At 46.8% G+C, this 25,802-nt stretch overlaps 1 protein-coding gene across 1 annotated transcript; it reads left to right on the plus strand.

The window, feature by feature from the left end:
• Positions 1-1,003: 1,003 nt before the first annotated feature.
• LOC141424250 (mucin-17-like) lies at positions 1,004-12,349 on the plus strand. Its single transcript, XM_074077811.1, has 5 exons — positions 1,004-1,021; positions 1,451-1,538; positions 1,637-1,796; positions 2,598-2,759; positions 12,169-12,349. Exons 1-5 carry the CDS (start codon positions 1,004-1,006, stop codon positions 12,347-12,349), a joined length of 609 nt encoding a protein of 202 aa, XP_073933912.1.
• Positions 12,350-25,802: the final 13,453 nt, after the last annotated feature.

Consider the following 25,802-nt stretch of genomic DNA (forward strand, 5'->3'; position numbering starts at 1 on the left):
AGGAAAGGAGCTGGGAAAAACATAAGTCTGGACCCTTGATGGTGTTGAACCTGCCTTCCAACTCCTAAAACTTGGGACTTTGGATTGAGATTTTAACCTTTTAGGTATTTAAGACCATCTTAAAATTGACAAAAATATGGGTCATAAGAAAAAATGCATGAGTGCACCTTCAATTTTTGCACACTGTCCTTAGGGACTCACGACCTCCTGCAGCCCCCCACCCCCACCATATGTGGGGATTCATGACCACTGTAAGACACTTTGATGCGAGTTCCTGCTCTGTGGCCAAACCCCTTCAGGACACCTCAATCTCTTGCTTGGTTACATCTAGTGACAGCTTAAGGATGGCCTTTTCTGTAGTCTCCAACCTCTGTCTGTGTTTGATACTGAGCCTCTCTGGAGACTTCTCAGAGCCTAATCTTTGTAGAGGAGCTCTTTTAGGCATAGGTCAGTTGTCTTTGTTGTTGTTTTGGGTTTTCTGTTTTTTTTGGAGGCGTGGTACTTGGATTTGAACTCAGGGCCTTGTGTTTGCTTGGCAGGTGCTCTACCACTTGAGCCATTCAGCCTGCTTTGCACAGAGCATTTTGTGATGACCTATGGGAAAGGTCCTGGTGCTGTGCCTTGAACAGAGCATTTGCCCAAGAAGTGCTGGATCATTATTTTAACATCCCTCCTCCCAATTCTGCCTTCCCAGGAGAGCAGAACCTGCCTGGGGAAGGGGTGGGTAGTGTGAGCACAAGGGCTGACCATGAGAAGATGCTCAAAGATGTCATCCCTCCCTCCTAGGCCTGGCAGTGTGGTTGTGAAACATGACGTCCTCTTGAAGACCCATTATACCCCTGCATACAAGGAAATATTCAACCAAGCCAAACAGCAGGTGGACGAAAAAATCCAGAATGCAACCAAAATGCAAACGAGCAACAGCACTAATTACTGCTCAAGTAAATTTCTCCTAGGACAGAGCAATGTTCAGAGACGGTTTAATGTTTGTCCCTTTGGGGCAATGGACAGGAGAGAGACAGTGGGAATTGCAGGACACTGAGATGCAGGAATCAGTCCTGGCCCTTGTCACTAGACTGGCAGATTCCAAGAAGTGTGCAAAAGCAGATAGAGATGCAAGATAATCCCATTGGACCACCAGTATAAAGGTGACCAGGAGAGTGGCTTTGACAGAAAACTTGTCATGCTGTGAGTCTTCTGTATAGTGAGTGGTGTGGGGATTGTGACAGAGGACAGTGTGGACAAAAAAGGACCCAAGATGTGCAGGACACTTGAAGGGAGGCTGATGTAGAGAGCTGGGAGGAAGTTTGATGTTTCACCTTTGCGAGGTTCAGTTTCCTACCTCCCTGTCACAGCCCCATTCCTGTCACACACACACACACACACACACACACACACACACACACACACACACCCCTCAGCCACCTGAGGCTGATAAGCTTATTCTAAGGGACTTTGTGTCTCCTTCACAGCCTTACTGTGTTTCAACTCAACTGCCACTGCGGTGCAAAATATTACGGTTACAGTCAATCCTGAAGGTAGGTGAAGTTATCAGCTTTTGAGAAGGACTAGGGAGGAAGGGGAGGGGATCAAGGGGGAGCACCCTGATCATGGCTGCTCTTTTGGGTCCCCTCAGAGGAATGCCAATCAGCTGGCAAGGAGTTTGCTGCCTACTTCACGCCAGAATACAAGGATGGCAAGCTGTACTGTGTCACTCCCTGCATGTCCGGCTTCAACACCTCCCTGGACTGCCACTATGGCAAGTGCCGGCTACAGCGCAGTGGCCCCCAGTGCTTGTAAGTACCCCACCCTGACCCCAACCCAGTCTCTCTCCCTCAGACCCCACCCAAGAGTCTTCCTGAAGGCCAAGGTCCCTGGGTGTCTTGAATGCATTCAGCCACACAAAGGAATTTGATTGGGTTTGGAGGGACAAGCATTGCCCAAGCCCTAAGGCCAGGTCCAAAATAGAACAAGAGTGGCTCAAAAGCTGCCTAACCTGGTGTCATCTCTGTGATAGTGAGGCTGAGGTCAGTGACAAGTTCTGAGGGAGTAGAAGGAAGACCCCAGCTTCAGGAAACCCCCAGTATGGCAGGGAGAACAGGGCCTCCTTTCCAGGGAAAGAACACTGTCCCATGCTGGCAAAAAGGAGAAGGAAGGATACACACCTCTGGGATGGGGGTGTGTGTGTGTGAAGAGTCTGCAAAGCCCACTCACAGAGGGTAGGAAAGCCAAGACAGGCATTGCATATTAATATCTAAGCATGAAGGTGCATGCCTGTAATCCCAGTTCTCATGGGGCTGAGGCAGAAATATTATGATTCAAGGACAATACATAGGAAGACCTTGTCTCACAAAAAGAAAAGAAAAGAAAAGAAACTGGCCGAGTATTCTAGGTTCTGGGTTGCTACAGGAGGCCAAATCCAGAAGCCTGGAGCTGAATATTGGGCCCATTGAAGGAGCAGCCCGGATTGACTAGATCTGGTCTCTGTCCATCGCCTTGGGATCCTCACAGTCTTCTTCCTTGTGTCATTAGTCACCCATGGAAACAGAGCCCAGCTGACTTTGTTCTCTCCTCTCTGCCCCTCTTTCCCATCTCAGATGCCTGACAACAGATACCCACTGGTACACTGGAGAAACCTGTGACTGGGGTGTCCAGAAGAGCCTGGTGTATGGGCTCCTGGGGGCAGTGGGCACAGTGTTGCTGGTGGCCCTCGTCGTCGTCCTGGTGTTTGCGATCCTCTTCAAGAGAGAAGCAAAAAGGCGAGCTACTTCTGTCTTTTCTTCCCTTTTTTTCCAGGTCTTCCTCCTCTTCCTCTTCCTCCTCCTCCTTGGACTCCTCCATCTTTAATCCCTCCATCTTCAAAATGGATAGTGCGGTGCTGGAAACAAGGATGTAGCTTGTCTTCAGGTCCTTGTTCCTGATAATGAGGTCTCTGTGGTATTTCAATCAACAGGCAGAAGTCCAAACCCTGGATGGAACACACATGTGGGCATGGCATGACTAGACTGGTGAGGAGGCGCAGGTTATATAATGGTGGTAGATTTCTCTAGAACACAAAGCTATGTTTGTATGGACATAGGTTAGTGCCCAGGGATAAGTGAACTCACTAATGTGTGAGTTTTGCCAGGCGTCAGTGTCTCATACCTATAATCCTACCTACTGGGGAGGCAGGCAGAGATCAGGAGGATCAAGGTTTGAACTTAACCTCAGCCAAATAGTTTGAAAGACCCTAACTCAAAAAAAATTTTTTAAAAACCATCACAAAAAAGGGCTGAAGCGGTAAGAGTGCCTGACTAGCAAGCATGAGGCCTTGAGTTCAAGCTCCGTTGTTGCCAAATAAAAAGAAAGGAGAAAAGATAAGAAAGAAGAAAAGAGAGAGAGAAAGAGAGAGAACATGTGAATTTCATTTCATCCAAGGATTAATATTAGATTTTGTAATATTGAATGCATGTTAAAATTTCTAGAAAGAAGGCCTTTAAATATTAAAGATGGAAAATTATTCTAAGAAAGGGGTCCTAGGGGAATGTGGCTGATACAGTAGTGTACCTGCCTGACAGGCAAGAGTAAGGCCCTGAGTTCAAACCCTAGTACTTGGGAGACAGAGGCAAGTGAACCTCAAGTTCAAGATCAGTCTGCGTAAATAACGAAGCTGTTCAAAAAAAATTACATGGAAAATTTGCAACAGTGGATGCACACCAGACCACAAAAAATGATCAACAAATTTCAAAAAATGTTTAAATGATTATCTCACCACAACGCAAGTATTTTTGAAATTAGCAACAAAAGTATTTCTGGAAAAATTAAAGTAACAATCCTGGAAAAAATTTTAAGTTTCTACAGAACTTATGAAATATTTAACAAGAAATTATAGTGGAAGCTAGACAATAAGTGCATCTAAATAATCACTAAAAACTTGGTATCAAAACTTGGCAGCTACAACTGTGCTCAGAAATTTATGGCCTTAAAATGCTTACATCATGGGCTGAGTGTGGTGACACATGCCTGTAATCCCAGCAGAGATAAGAGGATCCAGATTCAAGGCTGACCCAGGCAGAAGTGTGAAACCCTATCTGAAGAATGAGCTAAAAGCAAAAGGACTAGGAGCCTGGCTCAAGTGGGAGAGCGCCTGCCAAGCAAGCACAAGGCCCTGAGCTCAATCCCCAGTGAAGACTGTTTCAGGGAGTGCTGGAATAATTTAGGTCGTCCACTACATTGTTGATGGTTTCGGTGTCATGGGAGCAGGGTGAACCCCTCACTCTCTACTGGCTGGGCTTCGAGAGAGACCAGAGTTTGCCTTCCTAACCATCTGTCTCTGGGGGGCTTTCTCCTCCTCTAGATCGGGAAGATTACGTTCACGTGGACTCTGTGTACAGCAACTTTGAGGCTTCCCTGAGCCACATCAACCCTGAGACAAAGGTAAGACGCTCACCCTCCTCCTCCTGAGACCTCATCTCTCCTACATGGTTAGGGCCTTTGGGAAAGCAAAGTCACGTTGACAGTTTGTTGTTCCCAAACAGTTTCCAGACTGTGCTGCAGACACTGAACTTGACACTGGGAACAGCAGGTCGGGGAGATAGAGCAGCTGGCATCTGCCGTCCTGACACTCTGCTTTCCTTCTCCACTTTAATGTGTCACTGATAGCCACTTTTTATTTTATTTTTGAGACGAAGTCCTCTAGGTTGCCCAGACTGGTCCAAACTTGTTTTTGTTTTTTGTGGTACTGGGGATTTGAACCAGCCCTTTTTTGGTGTTGGGTATTTTTGAGATAGGGTCTTGTGAACTATTTCCCAATGTCTGCTTTGAATCCCAATCCTCTTGATCTCTGTCTTCTGAGTAGCTAAGATTATAGGTATGAGCCACTGGTGCCCAGATGGTCTTGAACTTGCGATCCTCCTGTCTCTGACTGCCGAGAACTGGGATTACAGGCATGAGCCTTTGAGTTATTTTAATTTTCAGCACATGTCACTGTCAAAATAATGATACAGTAAATACTTCTATGTCCCATCCAATGCTAACATGTTATATTTTCTTTCTTCATATCTATCTATCCATCTAATCTTTGCTAGACCATTGGCAATCAGTTGCAAATGTTATTTCACCAAAACCATTATTGTACCACAACAGCATCCAATATCCAATATCCCACCTGGCCTATTATAACTATTTTTTTGAAAGTACTAAGGTTTGAACTCAGGGACTCACACTTGCTAAGCAGACAGTCTACCACTTGAGCCACTCAACCAGCCATTTTTTCAGACATGGATTCAGCAAATTTCACTCACCAACTTTTGTTGTGTCTCTTTGGTCTTTTCACTGAAATCGCCTCCTGCTTTTAAAAAATATATTGTATTTTTTAAAAGTCTAGGATGGTTGTCTCTCAGAGTGTCCCACACTAAGGTTTGTCTGATTATATGCTCATGATATCATTTAACTTGTCCCTCAGTTTTTGGAAATTCCTATAAAGTGAAGGTCAGATGTAGTCTTGATTAGATTTAGTCAAAACATTTTTTGCCATGTGGTAGATAAAGCTATGATGTCACTGAAGAGATACAAAATGTCAGGTTGTCCTACCAGGAGTAAGGCCAGCATTGGCCACTTGGGTAAAGTATGGCCATCCATGCTGACCAAATTAATGTGGATATTTGAGGGCAGAAGAAATACGAAGAGTGTTGGCTTCAGCTGCTGTACTTCCTAGACAGAGAGCCTTGGGGAGAGGGGACACAAATGACATCCCTGCCAGACTGTCTGTAAGCTTGTGTGATTGGGAAGAGAAGATACAGTCTGTACTAGACTCCAGGTAATAGAACAAGTTCCAGGTTGAGCATAGCCTTAGGCCCAAGCCTCTTATGCCTCCAAAACCAGATTTTTCATGGGCCGAACCCTCACCTGACTCTGCCTCTCTTTTCAGATCCTTATTCAGAGGCTCCAGGTGATAATGACAACATTGTAAATCAAAGAGAGTTTTGCATGGCGCTGTGGGGCCTTGGGAGGGAAGACCCAGCTTGGCCAAGCTTGGTGGAACATTTCCTCATGGAGAGCTTTCCACGGGGACTTGATAAGAAATGTCCCAGGACATTGGCAGTGGTCTGAGCTCTCCATGGGTGACTTTTGCCCCTTGTCATATGGTGCGCGGGTGGGTATGGAGGCTGCAGCTATGTTTCCTTCCAATCCTTGGTTTACAATGGGGTAGCTTCCCAGGCTTACTTCACAACCGTGGCCCCTTCAAGGAGCTGAATGGAAGAAGCCTTCTCTTCCTTTCTCCGGAACCTCCTCCTCTCCTTGTCCCTCCCTCCACCAGTGTCTCCCAGCTTCCTCAGGGCTCCTTCTCACTCCACATCTCTCCCCACAAACAGGAATCTGAAGGAGGACAAGTTCAGCCTTGAAAAAGGACACAGCCACTTCCAGCCAGCCCTGGAGAATATTGACCCCAGCACAGAGGTGACTCAGGCAAGAGCTGTCTCTCCCCTGGAGCTCCCTTCCTCCCCTGAGGCCTCTCCCCATCCCTGGGCTGCCCCTTGGCCTTCATCTGTCTCTCTCACCCCCAGCTCCACATTCAGAGGCCAAAGGTGATGACAGCTACTCCATGAGAGGAACAGGGTCTCCAACCCCTCATCTGGATTTGGATAAGAGAAAAACAGACAGCCCACCAGAGGTGCCCCTGGTTGGCCAAGAGGAAACTGATACCAGGCTGAGTGGCTCTGTGGGTGTACTCAGAGTGACAGACTTGGCTGGTAGTCCCTTGTTGTGGTCTCTGATGAGGCAGTGGGGACTGTGTACCAGCTTTTCTCCTCCTTCACCTTCACCCTCACCCTCCATTCTGGGGTCTAAGGTTCCCTGGCACCCTTGTTTTCTCCTGGGTGACTCCACTCTGGTATTTCCTCATCAATAAAAGCAATTGTTAAAATGCAGAGTGACATCAGAGGGTTTCTTTCCTCCTTCTCCAGGGAGTTGGCTGCAGGCCTGCGTTTGCGGGGAGGTAAGAAGATAGGGTGTGTGTGTGTGTGTGTGTGTGTGTGTGTGTGTGTGTGTATGGAGCTGCAGAGTGAAGTGTGTTTCCTTGGCCTGGGGAAGATAATTCTCACTATGCCTTGTCATGAACCCATGGTTTGCTCCAACTGGGGCAGGGCCAGGCTCACCTCTACCTGAGGTCTCTGGGGCACTAGACAAACCCAGGGTAAGGTCCTGGGGATAGAAGACCTCATGTCCCAAAGTGAGGAGTGGAACACCACAAAAGGTTAAGGAGTGAGCACTAGGCTCTGCTGACTTTGTGAGTTGGAAAGGTCAGTCCAGATGGCCAAGGTGTGTTTGTGGGGAAGCATGTTCACCCTTGAACGTAAAGATTCAAGAGCTCCCAGTCATCCCAAGGCTGGGCACTGCCCAGGTGTGCCTATGCATTGTGCCTTTTATCCTGTTGAAGTACCCATTGGGCAGAGGACGGGCTTGAGTAGGGGTCTCCTTGCCAGAGACTGGGTACCAACCCAAGTTGTTTTTGTGTACTGCTCCTGCTGGGCCCTGACTGTCCACCTCCCTCTGGGGGCTCTTCTTTTCTGCCTGCTTCAGGGCCTGTAGTGCACCTCCATTAAGGTAAACCTGATGAATCAGATTACCTCATACGTAGGTGCTCTCTGGCCCAAGCAAGCAACTCCTCCCACTGCCCTTTGGCCTGTACCCCTAGTCATGAGGGAAGCTCCCAGATTGGCTCAGATTCATACTGGTCCCCAGAACCTCAGTATCTCAGGAGCCAAAGGTCACCAAGGCCTTTTTATGTCTGAGGTTCCCTGGATGATAATCATTTTGACAGCTTTCAAGAAGTGTGAAGTGCAGGTGGAACATTCGGTGCTCTGATGCCAAGGCTGAGGGCAGTGGTGTTCTTTCTGCTGGCCCTCGTACCCCAGCTTTGCTCCATCACAATGCTGCCAACATGGGTAAGTGACCCCCTAGGCCTGCTGCCTTCTGAACCTGCCCAGCCCCAGTTAGGGCTGCCTCTTGGTACTCAGGTGAGGAATGCCTTCCATTTGGACGGCATCCTTATTCCCCCTACCCCCCCGACTTCCCTCTCTCCTCGTGAGCTTTAGGGCAAGTGCAGGGCTTTTGAACTTCCTCCCAGTTGGCCATTCTGAGCCGTTACCTCTCCACATGGTGAGAGTTAATAACACTTACTTGTTGATCCAATTGCTTTGAGGATTAAACAGAAACCTGTAGACAGGATCCCTGGCAAAGGACAGATGCTCAACCAATGTTAGAGCCTATCTTTACTTATAAATGTCCCCATCCAATACCCTCTCATCTCCTGTCCCTAAACCAAATGCCCCATAACACAAGGTGAATAACACATTGAAGTTCTGCCTCCTCTAACCTTCATCCTAGCTGTTTCTGCCTCACCCCATCCTTGTCTGGTGCAATGAGGATGTCACAGAACTGAGGCCAAGATGGCACTTAAGGCCTTCAGATTCAAATCCTACCAGGAACATGCTGTGTGCCATGGGGCCATTTTGTTCCTCTCTGTCCTTAGTCAAGGCTTGGGACCTCTAACAATCTTTTCATCTTAGTTGTTTTGGTATTCTTGGCCATGGGGACCAGGCTCAGGGCAGTGGGAAATGACAGTGGGTCCTGGCCAGACCCTCAAGAGTTCCCTCCACCCCCAGAGAAGGGATGGAGGGAAACCAAGGCAGAAACTCAACCCCCACTCTCAGCATTCCTTCCCACCAAAATATCACTCTGGGAGGGCCTGAGTGGAAATAAAGAGGACTTGGCCAGGTGTCAGAGGCTCATGCCTATAATACTAGCTCCTTGGGAGGCTGAGTTCAGAAGGATTGAGTTAGATGCCAGCCCCCGGCAAATAGTTCTTTGTGAGACCCAATCTCCAAAATAACCAGAGCAAAATGGGCTGGAGGTGTGGCTCAAGCAGTGGAGCTGCTCTGCAGGCACAAAACTCTAAGTTCAAACCCCAGTGCCACAAAAAGGTGGGGAGTGGAGCTTGAGGACAGAAGGGGAGTTCTCATGCCTAGCCTTGCAGGTGTCATCTCCGAAAGTCCGCCTTGGACTTTGCTCTGCCCTGAGCTCACTTTCCCAGGAAAAGTAGGGGTTCCTGGACCCCAGGCCACAGCTTCTGCTAGCTCTTCTCTAAGGACACAGGGTAGGGAAGGAGAGGAGTACAGCTGATATAACCCTTGACCAGGGGGCCTCCATTTTTTTGTTGTTGTTGTGGTACTGGGTTTGAACTCAGGGCCCACACCCTGAGCCACTCCACCAGCCCTTTTTTTGTGATTTTTCTTTTTTCTTTTTGAGATAGGGGCTAGTGAACTATTTGTCTGAGCTGGTTTCAAACTGTGATCCTCCTGATCTCTGCCTCTCGAGTACTAGGATTACAGGTTTGAGCCACCAGCATCTAGACTACCAGAGGCCTCTAGTGGGGCATTAGAGCCACTATCGGGCCTCAGTATGGAAAAGCTTTCCTAATTTCATCTCTGTTAGGTCGACGTGGATGGGAAGGCCATATCAGAGCCAAATAACATAGCAAATAGGCTTAAATCAGGCTTTATTGAGAGCGCGCTCTTGGGCGAGGTTCACCGTCCCCGAAGAATAGGGTCAGAGATGTTGCGCCCGAGAAATGGCAGCCCAGTTTTTATAATCTGAGTGAAGTCAAGAGCTTCCGGTATCATGGAGTGTCGGGATAAGTTGATGCCTAGCAAGGGGTGGGGGCTCAGGGTAATGTGGACCTATAGGATAGGTTGGGACCCATTGTCTGCTGGCGGGAGTTGCCATGGTAACTAGAGGGAGAGAGGAAGGAGGAGGGTGAAGTGGGAAGTCTCTGATTGCCATGCATGGGAGTTGTCATGGTAACCATAAGAGGAAGGAGGGGGTGGAGTGGAAAGTCCCTGATCGCCATGGGGTGGCTGCCCACTGGCCAAACATCCCAGACTCCTTGGTATAAGGGGCGCAGAATCAGTTCTGGCTACTTCCTTCTGTGAGGGGATGAAGTCAGGGGCAGTATTGTAGCGGTGCATCTCGTCGTTGAGCTTGTGAAGAGACTGGACGCGAGTTTCCACCAGGCCTGAGTCGTTAATATAGTAGCAGCATTCTTCCCGAAGAAAGACGCAAGTTCCCCCTTTATCTACTGTGAGAAGGTCCAAGGCGTGGCGGTTCTGTAGGGTTACCTGAGCTAGGGAAGTTATCTGTCTTTGAACAGTGGTAAGGGATGTGCTGAGTCCTCAAAACCTGCTAGGACCTGTTGAGAGAGCCTTTGTGGTTAGATCAAAAAGAATTAACCTAGAAGGTAACACCCACGCACAGGAAATCAATGTGAGTCAATGCCCTGTATAGCTATCCTTATCTCAACCAGCAAAAACCCTTGTTCCTTCTTATTATTGCTTATACTCTCTCTACAACAAAATTAGAAATAATGGCAAAATAGTTTCTGCTGGGTATTCGGGGGGGGAGAGGGAGAGGGTGGAGTGGGTGGTAAGGGAGGGGGTGGGGGCAGGGGGGAGAAATGAACCAAGCCTTGTATGCACATATGAATAATAAAAGAAAAATGAAAAAAAAAAAAGAGAGAGCCTTTGTGTCTGGATTACTGAGTGAGCCAAGGCACTGGAGCTGAAACTGGTAGCCACCACTGAGGCTGCCAAAGATATGCCCACAAGGACAGGCAGGAAGACAGCCCTCCTAGTTCTATGTTGAGGAGAGGGCTGGATTCCTGGTGTAAAGCCTATGAGTTGGAAGAATTCTCCTTTCCCATACATAGTAAGCTGAGGAACCATAGAGACAGGCAAGCAGAGCTGGGAGGTCAGGGCCTGTTGGGTAAGATTTTTTGAAAGTGTGCTGTTACACCAAAAGAAGCCTCCTGGAGGGGCCCAGAGGGAATCAGACATGGTAGAGTTAGTGGTGTTACCTATCTGGCCAGGGTCAAAGTAGCAGAAGGGCAATTGTAGGGATAGAGGATCTCTATATAGGAGGGCTCCCACAACGGGTGCAGGCGGAGGTGTGGAGGCTGACCCATTTAATGGGAATGGCCCAGGTAAAGGAACAGCTATGAGTGGGGGCTGGACAATGTGGCACAAAGGAAACATTTAGTTACATTGATTGATCAGGCCTGACCTGTTTAGCAAGTTGACACCTTCCTGTGCCAGGGACAGCCAGGAAATAGGTCTCTCCGGGTTTTGTTTTGGAGGCTGTTTTCTGCCTCCTTGATGGCCCTTGCTTGATCTTTCAGTATATCGAAGACCTCAGGGACCATTCATTCGAGGTGTTTCCAGATTCTGAGAGTTGTTGCAGGGTATGAGGAGTCCTGTGTATAACCCTTGGCTATCACCCCGGTTGCCCATCTATTATCCCAGGGGTCAGGAATGTCGAGGTGGAATGTGGTGCCATAGTGGTAAGCAACTAATTTAATATCTGGGGGACCAAAACTAGCTGCCCTTGCAATCCAATGAATTTTTCATTTCCAATATGGGCAACCTCCATATTCCTCAGCCCATTTTGCCCCTGTTTTACAGTATGATTCAGTCTGATCATACAGGAAACATATGTAAGTGGCAGTACTGCCAGAGATAAGAGAATTGGTTGGGAAGTTGAGGGTGAGGAGTCTACTACACCCCGTGGGGGTACAGTCCCCAGAGGCAATGATGTGGGTGATGACCGTATTCTCTTTCTGGTATGTCTCCTCAACTTTAAATCTCCGTGGTATGTAGGAGACGAGTTAGATAGGGTTGGAGGGAGAGTCAGAAGCAGCATTAGAAATATCCCCAACCCGGGAGATCCAAAGGGAAGTAGGCCCCACCTGTGTAACCCACCAAGTCTTGGTAGAGTCGGTGGGTGGGAGCTTTTTAAGGCGGGTGACATGGTACCAAGCAGGGTGTCCCAGGAGCTTCACTGCCGAGGGAGTGGTGAGGATGACGGTGTATGGTCCCATCCATTGGGGTTGGAGAGGCTTTGGATGTAGTTGCTTGAGAAGGATGTGGTTGCCCGGGGACAGGGGGCCATGGTCTGGTGGAACAGCATCTGATTGGGGGAGGTAGCGATCTGTGTGGACTTGGAGCAAGGAGCAGAGGAGAGTAAGGTAAGGTAGGTATCCTGTTAAGGGAGGTGTGTTTGATGGGAAGGTGTGGGAAAGGAGAAAGGGATGGCCATACAAAAGCTCAAAGGGGCTTAAGCCTGTTGGCTGCCTAGGGACCACTCGGAGGCGAGTGAGGGCCAGGGGCAGCAGGTCAACCCAGGAGATCCGGAGCTCCAGGGACAACTTGGTGAGCTGCTGTTTGATCAGGCCATTGGCCTGCTCAACCTGACCCGAGGATTGGGGGTGGTATTGGGTGTGGAGTCTCCACGTGATGGCCAAGTGTTCACAGACTAGTTGAGTGACCTTGGAGATGAAGGCAGGGCCGTTGTCCGAATGGAGACCTCGTGGAAAACCAAAACACGGAATGATGTGACAGACAAGAGTGTTGGCTATGACTGCAGCCCCTTCTGTGGCTGTGGGAATGGCTTTGATCCACCCTGTGAAAGTATCAACAAAAGTAAGGAGGTACCGGAGTTTTTTGTGCTTGGGCACATGAGTGAAATCGATCTGCCAATCTTCATCAGGCTGGCTGCCGTGGAGTTGGTGGAGGGATTGGTGGAGATGGAGTCCACCCTGGGGGTTTGCTTGGGAGCAGACAGAGAAGGCCTCCTGGACACGAAGGATGGTGGATTGAAGGCCCCTGGGGTGGAACAAGTGTTCCAGGAAGGAGAGAAGGGCCTTGGGGCCTATGTGTAGTGAGTTGTGGATGGCAGTGATGACCTCTGTTGTCTGACCCAAGGGGAGGACCAGACGGTTGTCTTTGAAGATCCACCCATTGGGGGACATAATTCCCCCTTCTTTAAGGAGAGCAGTTTGTTCTTCTGGTTCATAGTTTGGAGTGAAGCTAGAAGAGAGGAAGAGGATAGGTGGGGGAATTGACTGTTCGGCTGTCTTTCAGGCTGTTAGGTCCACAAAGGTGTTTCCTTGTGCCACTGGGTCGTTGGAGGTCTGGTGTCCCCTGCAATGGATGATGGCGACCTCCCTTGGGAGCTGTAGAGCTTGTAATAGTTTGGCAATGAGGGGTCCATTGTCCACCAGGGTGCCCTGTGTGGTCAAGAAGCCCCTCTCCTTCCAGATGGCTGCATGAGAGTGTGCTATAAGGAAAGCATATTTAGAGTCAGTATATATATTAGCAGTTTTATCTTTGGCAATGGTGAGAACCTGAGTTAATGCCGTGAGTTCAGGCTTTTGAGATGTTGTTCCCAGGGGGAGGCAAGTTGCTGTCAGTACCCGAGGAGTGTCAATGGTGACCTGCTCGGTGGCCTCCCTGGTCATCTAGGATGGAGCTCCCATCAACAAACATAGTGAGGTCAGGAGAAGGTAAGGGAGAGTCAGTAAGATCCTGCCTGGGGGTCATGAGACATTCCACTGTTTCAGGACAGGAATGGGTTAGGTTAAAGGCTATTGGTGGGGGTGGGGGGGTGGGAAGCAATGCAGTGGGGTTGAGTGGGGGAGCAAGTAGTGAGAGTTATATCAGGATTGTCAATGAGTAGGAGGTGAAAGTTCTGTAGGTGGGAAGCTCCAATGAGGGAGAGAAGAGGAATGGGTGAGGAGGTCAGCAAGTCTGTGTGGGGAATATACAGTTATTGGTTGCAGCTGGGATAGCTTAAGAGCTTCCCTGGTGAGGGTGGCCACCGCCGCAAGAGCTCAGAGGCATGGCTGCCAGCCCCTGACAGTGGGATCCAGCTGCCTGGAGAGGTAAGCGATTGGTCGGTGAATAGGGCCTGATAATTGGGTAAGGACCCCTTTGGCTATTCCAGAAGTTTCATCTGTAAATAGGTGGTATGGTTTGGAAGGGTTTGGGAGGGCCAAGGCTGGAGCCTGAAGGAGGGTGTCCCTGAGAGAAGAAAAGCAGCAACGGACCATGGAAGGAGAGGTGAGTGGACCAGTGGGAGTCTCCTGGTACAGTGGGTAGGCCAACAAGGCAAAATTAGGAATCCAGTGTCTAAAAAACCCAATGAAGCCAAAGAAGGACAAAATTTCTTGGGCATCATTAGGAGGAGGGAGGTCCTTCAAGGTTTGGACCTGGTCTATGGTAAGTGCTTTTGAGGTGGGGGTGAGACAGAAACCCAGGAAAGTAACAGCTTGTAAGCAGAGTTGGGCCTTGGCTGGGGAGACCCAGTGTCCCTTAGAGGCTAGAAAGTTAAGGAAGTTGGCTTTTCCCATTTCAGAATCCTGCTGGGAGGAGGTCATCGACATATTACAGAAGTGTACTGGGTTTTGTATTACACATGACCAGGTCCCAAGCCAGAGCCTGACCAAAGAGGTGGGGGCTATCACGGAAGCCTTGGGGAAGAACTGTCCAAGTTAGATGTTGGGTAAGGTGAGTATCTGGGTCTTCCCAGGTAAAGGCAAAGAGGAAATAGGAGTCCGGATGGAGGGGGATAGTGAAAAAAGCATCCTTGAGATCGAGGACAGAAAAGTGAGTAGTATCAGGAGGGATATTGGAGAGGATTGTATAAGGATTTGGGATCAACAGGTGAATAGGAATAGCAGCCTCATTTATGATGCATAGGTCTTGGACTAATCTGTAGGACCTGGAAGGCTTTTTTATTGGAAGGATAGGCATGTTACATGGGGAATTTATAGGTACAAGGAGACCTTGATCTAGGAGTTTGGTAATCATTGTTTTTATGCCTTTTCGATGGGTTTCTGAAATAGGGAATTGGGGTCTACAGGGATATTGGTTAAGGTCCTTAAGAGAAATGTGGATGGGCAGGTGGTGTGTAGCCACAACCGGGTCTGAGATGTCCCAGATAATGGAGTTAACCAGAAGGGGAAACGTGGGTGGAGCAGGTCCAGGAGTCAAAGGGGCTAGATGGCTGGCAGAGGCCAGAAGGAGTGAGTGGGAAGTTAGAGGTTCTGGTAGGTGGGGGGGGATGGTTATGGAGACCCCAAGCTTCGTTAGAATATCTCGACCTAAAAGTGGGGCGGGACAGGATGGGATGATAAGAAAAGAGTGTACAAATATTATACCTCTAGCAGAGCAAGGGAGGGGTAGAGTTTTATATGGGCAGAAGGGAGAGCCGTCAATTCCCATAACAGAGACCGATGAAGGAACTGTTAAACCCGAGTGGGCAGGCAGCACAGAACAGGTAGCCTCCGTGTCCAAGAGGAAGGAGATGGACTTACCCACTACCTGGAGCGTGACCCTGGGCTCGGTGAGGGTGATTGGGGTCCCCGAGTCAAGGCACCGTCAATCTTCTGCCAGTCCGAGAAAGTCAGGGATCTGGATGTCTGGTGGGGCTGACCCTCCACAAGGAGCCATAGGGGGTGAGCCCTGTCTAGGACAATCTGATCCCCTGTGACCCACCTGTTTGCATTTTGGGCAGGGTTTAGTTGGAGGTCTCGGGTCGGGGCACTGGCGAGCCCAGTGGCCTTCCTTGCCACATTTGAAGCAGGCCCCCAGAGGGGCTGATGGGAGGTTTCAGGTTCCTCCTTTGACTCGGGGCTATGGTCCAACTGGCTGCAGGGCTGCAACCAAGGCTTGGGTTTGGAGGGCCACCTTCTGTTGGAGGTGTTTTTGGCAGTTTGACTCTGCTGCCTCTTCTTGGGCATTAAAAACTTTAAATGTCATTTTCATCAAATCCTGTATAAAAGGGTATGAGGGCCATTTTCAGCCTTTTTTGGTTTAGTTCTAATGTCTGGTGCAGACTGGGATATAAAATGTCTGGCTAAGACTGCCGCCCCAGCAGGGTGGGGTCTAATCAGGTATATTGGGTGAGGGCTTCCTGGAGACAGTTAAGAAAAAGGACAGGATTCTCATCAGCTCCCTGGGTTATCTCATGGAGTTTTTCAAAATTGACAATTTTGTTGGACACCGTGTCCATGCCCTGTAGGAGGCATTGGATCATTATGTCTCTCCTGCGACGACCTGGAGCTTCGGGTTGGTAGTCCCAGTTAGGGTTGTGGTCGGGAATTGCATCTTCCCCAACTGGGACTGTGGGATCAGCCAAGTGGGTTTGGTCAGCAAAACGCTGGGCAGCGGCTTTGATTCGTTCCCGTTCATCAGGGTAAGGGTGGAGGCCATAATGATGAATATGTCATGCCAAGTTAAGTCATAGGCCTGAGATAGATAGTAGAACTCTTTGGCATAGGCAGAGAGGTTGGCAGAGAAGGACCTCAGGCGCTTTTCTATCTGTGATAGGTCCTGGCGGGAGAAAGGAACATGGACTTGGACTGGTCCTTCCACTCCAGCCACCTCTCAGAGAGGACAAAGGAGAGGGGGTGGGGAAAGGCGGTGTGAGTGAGTGTGGGAGGCTATTGGGGTTGTTGGAGGGCAGGGAGTGGATGGAGCACAGGGAGTGGGAGGCAAGGCCAAAGGAGGCGGCTGCTTGGGCGGGGAAGGTTCTGTGGGTGGGGGAGGGAGAGGGGAAGCCAGATGTGATGATGAGGGTGTTTGTGGACGGTGGGGGGAGGGGCGAGGAATTCAGTGGATTCAGACAAAGGAGAAGGGTTGGGGTATGGGGAGAGGACCCAGAAGGATTGGGTGTCTGAGCAAGAAGGATCTGGGAAGGGGAACATTGGAGGCAAAGAGAGGGACAAGACTATAGCTCCCAAAAGGCCTGTACATATGGGACTTCAGTCCACTTGTGGGTTCGGCGGCAAAAATTATCAAGATCAGTGAGGATATTAAAGTCGAAAGTGCCCTGTGGAGGCCATTTTGAATTGTTATCTAAAGTATATTGTGGCCATGCTGTGGTACAATAGAAAATGAGACGCTTGCGGCTGAGGTCTGGAGAGAGTCCCAAATTTTGGAAATTTGAGAGGAGACAGGACAAAGGAGTCCCTGAGTCTGGTTTGGATTGAGAGGATCCCATCCCCGAATTGTTGGAGAGTCTCAACCTTTAGAGTAGCGTCCCTCACTAAAAGAGGAGACCGGTTCGGAGGAGGTAGCCTGAGCAGGGGAGACATCTCTCCGAATGCCCAGGTACGAGGAGAAATGGAGGGGCTGATCCTAGCGCTGCCACGACTAGGACAGGGGCCCGGGGAGGAACAAAACAGGGGATGGGGAAACTCACCCAAGCCAGAGCCGGAGTATTGATCCAGAGAGGAGGAAGGGCCTCAAGCCAGGGCCTGGCCCAGGCCCCCAACTGCCTGGAGTTGGATGAGGCTCACTTCTTCCTGGGTTTCGGTACCAAATGTTAGGTCGACGTGGATGGGAAGGCCAAATCGGAGCCAAATAACAAAGCAAATAGGCTTAAAGCAGGTTTATTGAGAGCGTGCTCTCGGGCGAGGTTCACCGTACCCGAAAAAGAGGGTCGGAGAAGTCATGCCCAAGAAATGGCAGCCCAGATTTTATAATCTGGGTGAGGTCAAGAGCTTCGGGTATCATGGAGTGTTGGGATAAGTTGAAGCCTAACGGGGGGGGGGTGCACTCAGGGAAATGTGGACCTATAAGATAGTTGGGGACCCATTGTCTGCTGGCGGGAGTTGCCATGGTAACTAGAGGGAGAGAGGAAGGAGGAGGGTGAAGTGAGAAGTCTCTGATAGCCATGCATGGGAGTTGTCATGGTAACCAGAAGAAGAAGGAGGGGGTGGAGTGGAAAGTCCCTGATCGCCATGGGGTGGCTGCCCACTGGTCAAACAGTCTCATCCTTCTACAACTCTATGTTCTTTTTCCTCTGCTTCTTGATTCTTTTCTTCTTTGATTCTTCTTGATTCTTCTTGATTTTTTTTTATCCTGATCTTTTGATCTTCCCACATCTTCCTTGCTTCCTCTTCACATTTTCCCACTTACTGTGACTCATACATCTTTAACCTCAGTCTCCCCCTCTGTAAAATGGGAGCTTTCAGACTCTCCTTTCCTGCTTAGCAGGATTCTGAAGTCCTCTACCCTTCCTCTACCCTGTCTGAGTCTGGCATTAGCTGGCCTCTGGGACCCTAGCCAGCATGGAGTAGCATCTGATCCTTTCGTGTCCCCTCTCCAGGGACCCAGAGCCCCACCTGTCCTTAAAACCATTGAACTGGGGATGACAGAAAAGGGTGTAGGCCTGGAGAAAGAATTCAGTGGCCTTGGCGTAGACCTTCCTGGAAGATGTCCTGTCACCTTCCCATATATCTGGGTACATAGCATATAAATGAAACACAGTGTTCTCTGGGCTGGCCCTGCCCTGTAAAGCTTTGGCAAGTGCCTTCTGCTCTCCACACCCAACATGAATATCACAAAGGCCTGGGGTGCAGTCACCTGCCCACAACGTATACCCTGCTGCCCTTCCTCATCTCCATGTCCCAAGCATTCTACCCACCCCTTGTTCCTACCACCATCCCACCCTTGGGGCTGTTGGATGGTCTGGAATGACTTGGGCATCTTACAGCAATGGAAATTTATCATGTCACAGTTCTGGCTAGAAGCTTAGGTCCCAGGGCCCAACAGCACCATGACTCCTCTGAAGGTGGTAGGGAAGTGTCTGTCCCAGGCCCCTTTCCCAACCTCTGCTGGCTGCTGGCAATCTCTGGTACTCATTGGCTTGTAGATACATCACCCCAATCTCTGTCTTCTCCTTCCCATGACATGCTCCCTTGTACACATATTTGTGTCTGTGCTCAAATTTCTCCATTTTAGAAGGACACCAGTTATAATTGATAAGGCCTATGCTGAATGACCTTAGTCTAACTTGATCACCTGCAAAGACTATATGTCCAGCCAGGGTGGGCTGCTGGTGGTGTATACTGTAATTCCAACACTCCTCATATTTCTGGGCTGAAGTAAAGCATGCTGGACTCCAAGACTGGGTCAAGTCTTCTAATTGGACCCTTGGACAGGCCTCTTAGCCTCTGTCCATGTCTCTTCTCCTGTGTGAAGTGGGGATGACACTAACTACCCTGTGTACTCCAGGGTGTCTTGACAGTTCAAAGTAGACAATGTCTTTGAAAACACATTTGAAACTGTAATATGCTGATCAAGTATGTGTGGTTTACTAGTTGTCTCTTTCCGGGACCTGCTCTAATGGAAGGCAATGGATAGGAGATGTCTGTGTTTGCCCCAGTGGCTTCACAGGAGAACAATGTCACTATCTTGTCAATATCTGCCAGAATGGAGGCTCCTGGGATGGTATCAGGTGCCAGTGCACCAGCCTCTACTCTGGACCAAGGTGTGAGAATATGGTTGAAAGCACTGAGATAGGCAAGTGAGATCCAGTGCCCTCCCCTCCCCAACACCAGGTCCAGGAATCCACATTAAAAACCTACTCCTGCCCCACCATGGTTCAGGCTAAGAGTTTGGGGTCTTCTGGGCATATTTTTTCCAGCTAGTGTTATGAAAATTAAAAACACTAAAAATGAATACATCAACAAGTTATATTTTGGTAGAAAATTCAAATTTGGCACAGAATTTTATCATAAAATATGCTCAAAACACAGTAGTGCATAGCAGGTACAGTGGCACACATCTGTAATCCCAGCACCCAAGAGGCTAAGGATCAACAGTTTGTGGCCAGCGTGAACTACATAGTGAGACTGTATCAAAAAACAAAAACAAAACCAAAAATATATGTCCACATACGGTCACTTTCTGAGGTCCTGAAATTGCAGCAGAAAGGAATGAGAGGAGACCGCACAGGTAGGAAAAAGGAATTTATTTATTTACTTCATTTATTTATTTGATCCTGGGGATATAACCCAAGGCCTCCCTCATGTTAGGTAAGTGCTCTACTACTGAGTGATAGCCCCAGCCCATGACCTTTCTTTAAAAAGTAATTGCTATTAGTCAGAAAAAAGTGAGAGGGAGAGAGGTAGTGGGTGGATCCAGCAGCTCTTGCCTCCTCTTCTCCTTCTCTTCCCAAACCATCCCCTCCATGCCCTCCATTGAGGAGCCAGCTGCCTTGTCTGCTGGGCCTCAACCTGAGGTCTAAATGAACACTTTCATCCTTAACTTGGATAATCTATTTCTCTGCACTTGATCAAAATTAAGGGTGATACAAACCCCACAATATAGTGGCTGCATAGTTGGTTGTGAATTTTCTTTCACTCTCAATTTTGATACTAATAAAAACAATCAAATGACAACCAACAAGAAAACATAATGGAGACTATGACATCGGCTGTTCTTTGTGACTGATGGTTTCAGTTCCCAGCCCAATCCAACGCCTGTCCCCTTCTCTCACCTCAGCCCCCATCCCCCACTACCACAAAGCTAGAGCTTCCTTAGCACTTCATCCTCTTCCCACCACTCATGGGTCCATTAGTGGGGTCAGGGTCTGCTGCGAAGTATAGGGGAAGATGCTCACCGTGAACCTTTGGACTCCTCTAATTGCTACAGTTTACCTAAAGAGCCAGGAACAGGCAGGGATGGGATGGGGTGGTTCTAGGAAGCTCTGTTGCCTGGCCTAGGCCATAAGGACAACTGGTTCTGGCAGCCATCAGGCACACTTAGCCACCACCACATGCTTTTCCTCCCCATCCCCAACCCAGCCACTAGCATCTCATCAACCAAGAGACTTCAGGAAACTACCAGTAGCAAGATGATGACGAACTTAGGCCTCTCACCTGGCTCTAGGAGGCATTGACTGTTATTTGCAGGGAATAATGAAATTTGAACCCGCAGGGCCTTTTATTCAAAGATTATTAAGAACTCCAATACAAGAGCATGAAACCAAATGAGAGACCTTCTAAGCACAGTTTTGCCAGAAGGATGCTCAGCAGCTAGGCAATCAAAAGCTGGAGGGCTCAGGGGTAGAGCACATGTTCAGCACACATGAGGCCCTGGGTTCAATCCCTAGTCCTCAAAAAAACCCATTTTGTTTTTAAAAACATTGATTAAAGCATACCTTCCTAATCATAGTTTATTCCCCTACTTTGTGCAAACACCATGGGAGGTGTTTGAAAACGTTTTAGTGTTTCTTTAAGCATTTTTTGGTCTATATTTCAAAATGGGGGGTTAGTATAGTGTTTATTTGTTTACTAGTTCTTTTTTTTAACCATTTTTTTCAACATTTTGACCTAGGAAAATGCTGCATCAAGAGAATAGTACATATTTTAAAATTTCTAAACAGTTTTAAGAGCTACCATAATTTTTACACTTTTTAAAAATTGAGCCACTTTTAACAATCCTATATTTTACACTTACAAAAATGTAAACTATAGATTCAATATATTGTATATAATGTGTACACATATGATACGTAATAGCAATTTGCACACAAACATACTTTTTTCATCAGTTTTTTGGTTGTAGTTTTGGTGGTGCTGGGATTTGAACTTAGGAACTTGGGCTTGCTAAGCAATGTTCTGCTACTTGAACTGTGCTCCCAGCCTTTGTTGCTTTTTCAGATTTACTTGTGTATTTATTTATTATTTTACTCTTTTGTTACCATACATCAATAGTACATAGGGGTTTTATTGTGATCATCCTGTCGATGTGTGCAATGTACTTTGAGTAAGTTCATCCCCTTATATTCCTTTAATCCTCCTTCTTCAGACAGTGTTTAGTGGGTTTCATTATGCTACCTTCCTATACACACACACATATATAATACATAATATGTATAATGTACTTTGACTGTCTTCACTCCAGTTACCTCTCCTCTGCCTCTCTCCTTCCCACTGATCCCCCCAAAAATCCCCCTTTCACACTCATCATAATTATTACAGTTTTGACTCCAGTTGTAAGCAAACAACTGTAAAAAGTTTCAAATGATAGAAAAATTAAGACTTTCAGCTGCCATGTGACGTTTCTTCCTTTTTTTAATACATGCTAGGCTGTTTGAATCATGATAATAGTCTGTTTCTAAAGCAATCTTATCTGTTCTTGGACTATTGGATTTTAAATGATTTTATAATCATTTTAAATTATTAACAGTAATCATAATTTTATAATAATATAAGTTTATTAGTATTTACATTTTAGTGTAATTTTTCACTATTGAAAATAATAAAAATTCGATTAGTTTGCATCATTCCAGGGTGTAGTAATGGTAGTCAGTGAGGGAGGCATTGCTAAAAGAAGATGGAAGCCTTGGAGGCCAAGGCCGTGAGTTTGGGGTGTTGTCTAATGATGTGTTAATTGCCTGGGGTTACTTTAATAAAGTCTTATAACCTGGGTGGCTGAAATAATAGTTACATGTTGTCACACTGTTCCAAAGACTGGAAAGTTCATGGTTCTCCTCCTGAGTGCTGGGATTAGCGTGCCACCACATGGGGCTCACTGATTGAATTTGAGTGTGTGTGTTGGGACTGGGGTTTAAACTCAGGGCTTCATACTGGCAAAGCAGGCTCTGTCACAAAGCAGACACTCTACCACTTGAGCCACACCTCCAGTCCATTTTGCTCTGGCTATTTTGGAAATAGGGTCTCAAGAACTATTTTCCCTGTGGGGTCTCTAACTGAGATCCTCAGCCTCACAAGTAGCTGGGATTACAGGCATGAGCCACTGCCACCTGGCACATGGATTGATTTTTCAGTGCTAAACAAATACTACGTTCCTAGAATAAATCTCACTGGGTCATGGTGCGTTATCCTTTCAATGCATTGTTCAATCTAGTTACAAAAATTATGTTTGGAATTTTTGCCTCTAGGTTCATAAGGGATATTTTCCTGTGTTTCTTTCTTGCAATGTTTTTCTCTGGTTTTCATAGAAAACTAAATGCTGGCCTCCTAGAATAAGGTGAGAAGCATTTACTCCTCTTCAGTTTTTGGAAGAGTTTGTACAGAATTAATATGATTCTTTCCTTAACTATTTGGTAGAATTTACTAGTAATGATATTTGGCTTGGCATATTCTTGAGAGAAGGTTTGAAAACTGTGATTTCAATCTTTTAAAAATGAATATAGAGCTATTGAAGAAATCTATTTCATCTCAAGAAAGCTTTTGTTATTTGTCTTTCAGGGAATTTGTTCATTTAATCTAAGATGTCAAATGTAATGAATAAAGTTGTTCATTAAATTCTCCTCCCCACTTTTGTGGTGGGTTTGGGGTTTGAACTCATGGCCTCACACTTGCAAAGCAGGTGATCCACTGCTTGACCACACCTTAGTCCCTTTTTCTCTGGTTATTTTGGAAATGGGGTCTCATGAAAAACTGTTTCCCCAGAGCTGATGGATCTATGATCCTCCTGATCACAGCCTCCTAACTAGCTAGGATTACAGGTGTGAGCAACCAGTGCCTGACAAAATTCCCTTTTAATTTAATCTGAATACCTTGACTCCTTTCTTCATGTTTTTCTTTTTTGTGTTTGGGGTTTGTCGAACTTCTTGAATCTGTGTATCACATTTTTTTCATTGAGTTTGAAAATTTTCGGCCATTATTTCTTCACTTAATTTTTAGTTCCCTCTTTATCTCCTTCCTTTCAGTTACTATAGTTATCATAGATGATTGATAGATAGATAGGTAGATAAATCTATCTACATCTTTCTCTATATAACTGTTTAGCCATAGAAATATAGCTATATATCTATATCTATCTATCCATCGATCTGTCTATCTTGCCAAAGTGCAAGACCGTACCTCCAAATAACTAAAGCAAAAAAGGTTGGGGACATGGCCCAAGTTCTAGACCACCTGCCTAACAAGTCAGAGGCCCTGAATTTAAACTCCAGTCCTGCCTGAACAACAACAACAACAAAACCCTAAAACCCAAAAAAACAAAAAAACAACCATGCTGATCCTTGTTCTGGTATGCAGTTAAGTTACTTAAAAACAGTTTGATTCTTCCAGGTCTTGTTTTTATGATTTCTTTTTCTTTTTTTCATTTACTTTCCCCCACACCGGACTCCTCCCTTCTCCCCTAATCGCCCTGGCTTCCAGGCAGAAACTGTTCTGCCCTTATCTCTAATTTTGTGGAAGAGAAAGTATAAACAATAATGAGAAGGACAAAGCATTTTTGCTAGTTGAGATAAGGATAGCTATACAGGGAGATTCCTAGCATTGCTTCCATGTACATATGTGTTACAGTCTATGTTGATTCTTCTGGAACTGACATTTTCTCTAGTTCCTGATCCCCTTCTCCTATTGGCCTCTGTCACTTTAAAGGTTTTGTATTAGTTCCTCTGCATTGAGGACATCAAATACTATCATGTTTTTTGGGTGTCTTACCTATGCTCATACCTTCCTTGTGTGCTCTCCCCTTATCATGTGACCAAAGTCCAATCACCTCGCTGTTTTTGCCCTTGATCTAAAGTCCTTAGTTGGGTCCAGCAATATGCTTGCCTGGAGCTGTATTTCCCATTACTGAAGCAAAACTGTCCCAACTGCTTTATCCAATGCTTGTGAACTTTGAGTTTCTCCTGTTTGGCTAATGGGATTCATTAGCACTGTTTAGACTGGTGTGAGAGTTCCTTCTAGTCTTTTCCAGTGGTTATCTCCTTGACCTCTGGTGTTTCTCTTATAAACAGGCACTGATCAGTCCTGTGGTAATGCTCAAGGATAATCCACTTCTTGTTTCCAGGATCCCCCTGTACCTCACCTTGATCCAGTGACTCTGTCCTCTGAAATCTAGCAGCTTTGGTCTCCCAAGATTCTTGTCACCAGCATCTCCTCAACTCAGGAGGTCTGCTTGGCTCCATCTGTTTTTTACCTCCCTTCACTGCTTCCTGGAAGCTCTTTCAGGCCAATAACCTGGGGTGATTGTAGAGTGGTCTTCAATTGTTTGCCATCTCAGGAATCGCTGTCCTTTGGTGTCTGATATCCTGTGTGTCAAAAAACTATTGTTGCAAGTCTTTTGTATGGTTATATGGTTACTGAGGAGAGGGGACAGTGATCAGGTAGAAATCCAATCCTGTTACCCCATCTTGGCCAGAAACAGAAGCAAAAATAATTGCTTTTATGAGAACCTTTGCTTAGGGTATAATTTATTTTCCATACATGGCTAATTAAATTCCTTCAAACATTTTGAATTCATTTATAAAATTGTATTATATTGTATTGTATTATAATATTGTATTTCCTGTTTGAGGACTTCAATTCTCTGATTAACAAATGAAACCTTCCCAAGTACTTATCTAAGTCCACAATCTAGTAAATGCGTGTTTAAAAACTTGTGTAACAACAGAAATGGAGGTTTAAGCTGGGCATGGTAGTGCACACCTGTAATCCTAGCACTGGAAAGGAGGAGGCAGGAGGATCTCAAGTTTGAGGTTAGCCTGGGCTGCACAGCAATGGCACCTTCTTAGCATGGCAGAAAGCAGAAGGGAAAGTAGGTGCTTGTAGAAGATGTGAACCATGAAGGTCAGCTCTGCTCTGAAACAGCCTGCTCTGGTGGTAGCTACTTCAGTCCCTCCAGGAAGTTATCAATCCCTCTTAATGACATAATCACCTCTTAAAGGCCCTGCCACCTTGAAACACCATTACGATGGGAATCAGACTTAACCTGAGTTTCAGAGTGGACAAACCAGAACTCCCCAAGTCTCTCAAATGAATACACAACTATGATGAATTTTAAATTCTGTTAAATGTTTTAATACTTCAAACCTTAGCAAGATTTTAATGTAGCATGACAAGCCTAAATCAGACACCATCTTAAACATTTTAAATCTCTGATTTCCATGTGGCTGAATTAGTTCACATTCCTATCACAGTTTATGAGAGTTCCTTCCCCTTACGTCTATATCCTTGCCAGCACTTACTGTTTTTCTTCAGGAGAGTCATTCTCACTAGAGCGAGGTGGAATCTTCTTTTTTAAGTTTTCAAACAAGCTTTTAATGAAAAGACTATAAAATAGTTTCTCATCAGTGTACATTAAGACTGCACATTTCTGCTAAAGCAGATACCTTAAAAGCAACTGAGGCCAATAGGAAAAGGGGACCAGGAACTA

The sequence above is a fragment of the Castor canadensis genome, chromosome 6 (assembly GCF_047511655.1).
Source record: "Castor canadensis chromosome 6, mCasCan1.hap1v2, whole genome shotgun sequence".
NCBI lineage: Eukaryota > Metazoa > Chordata > Mammalia > Rodentia > Castoridae > Castor > Castor canadensis.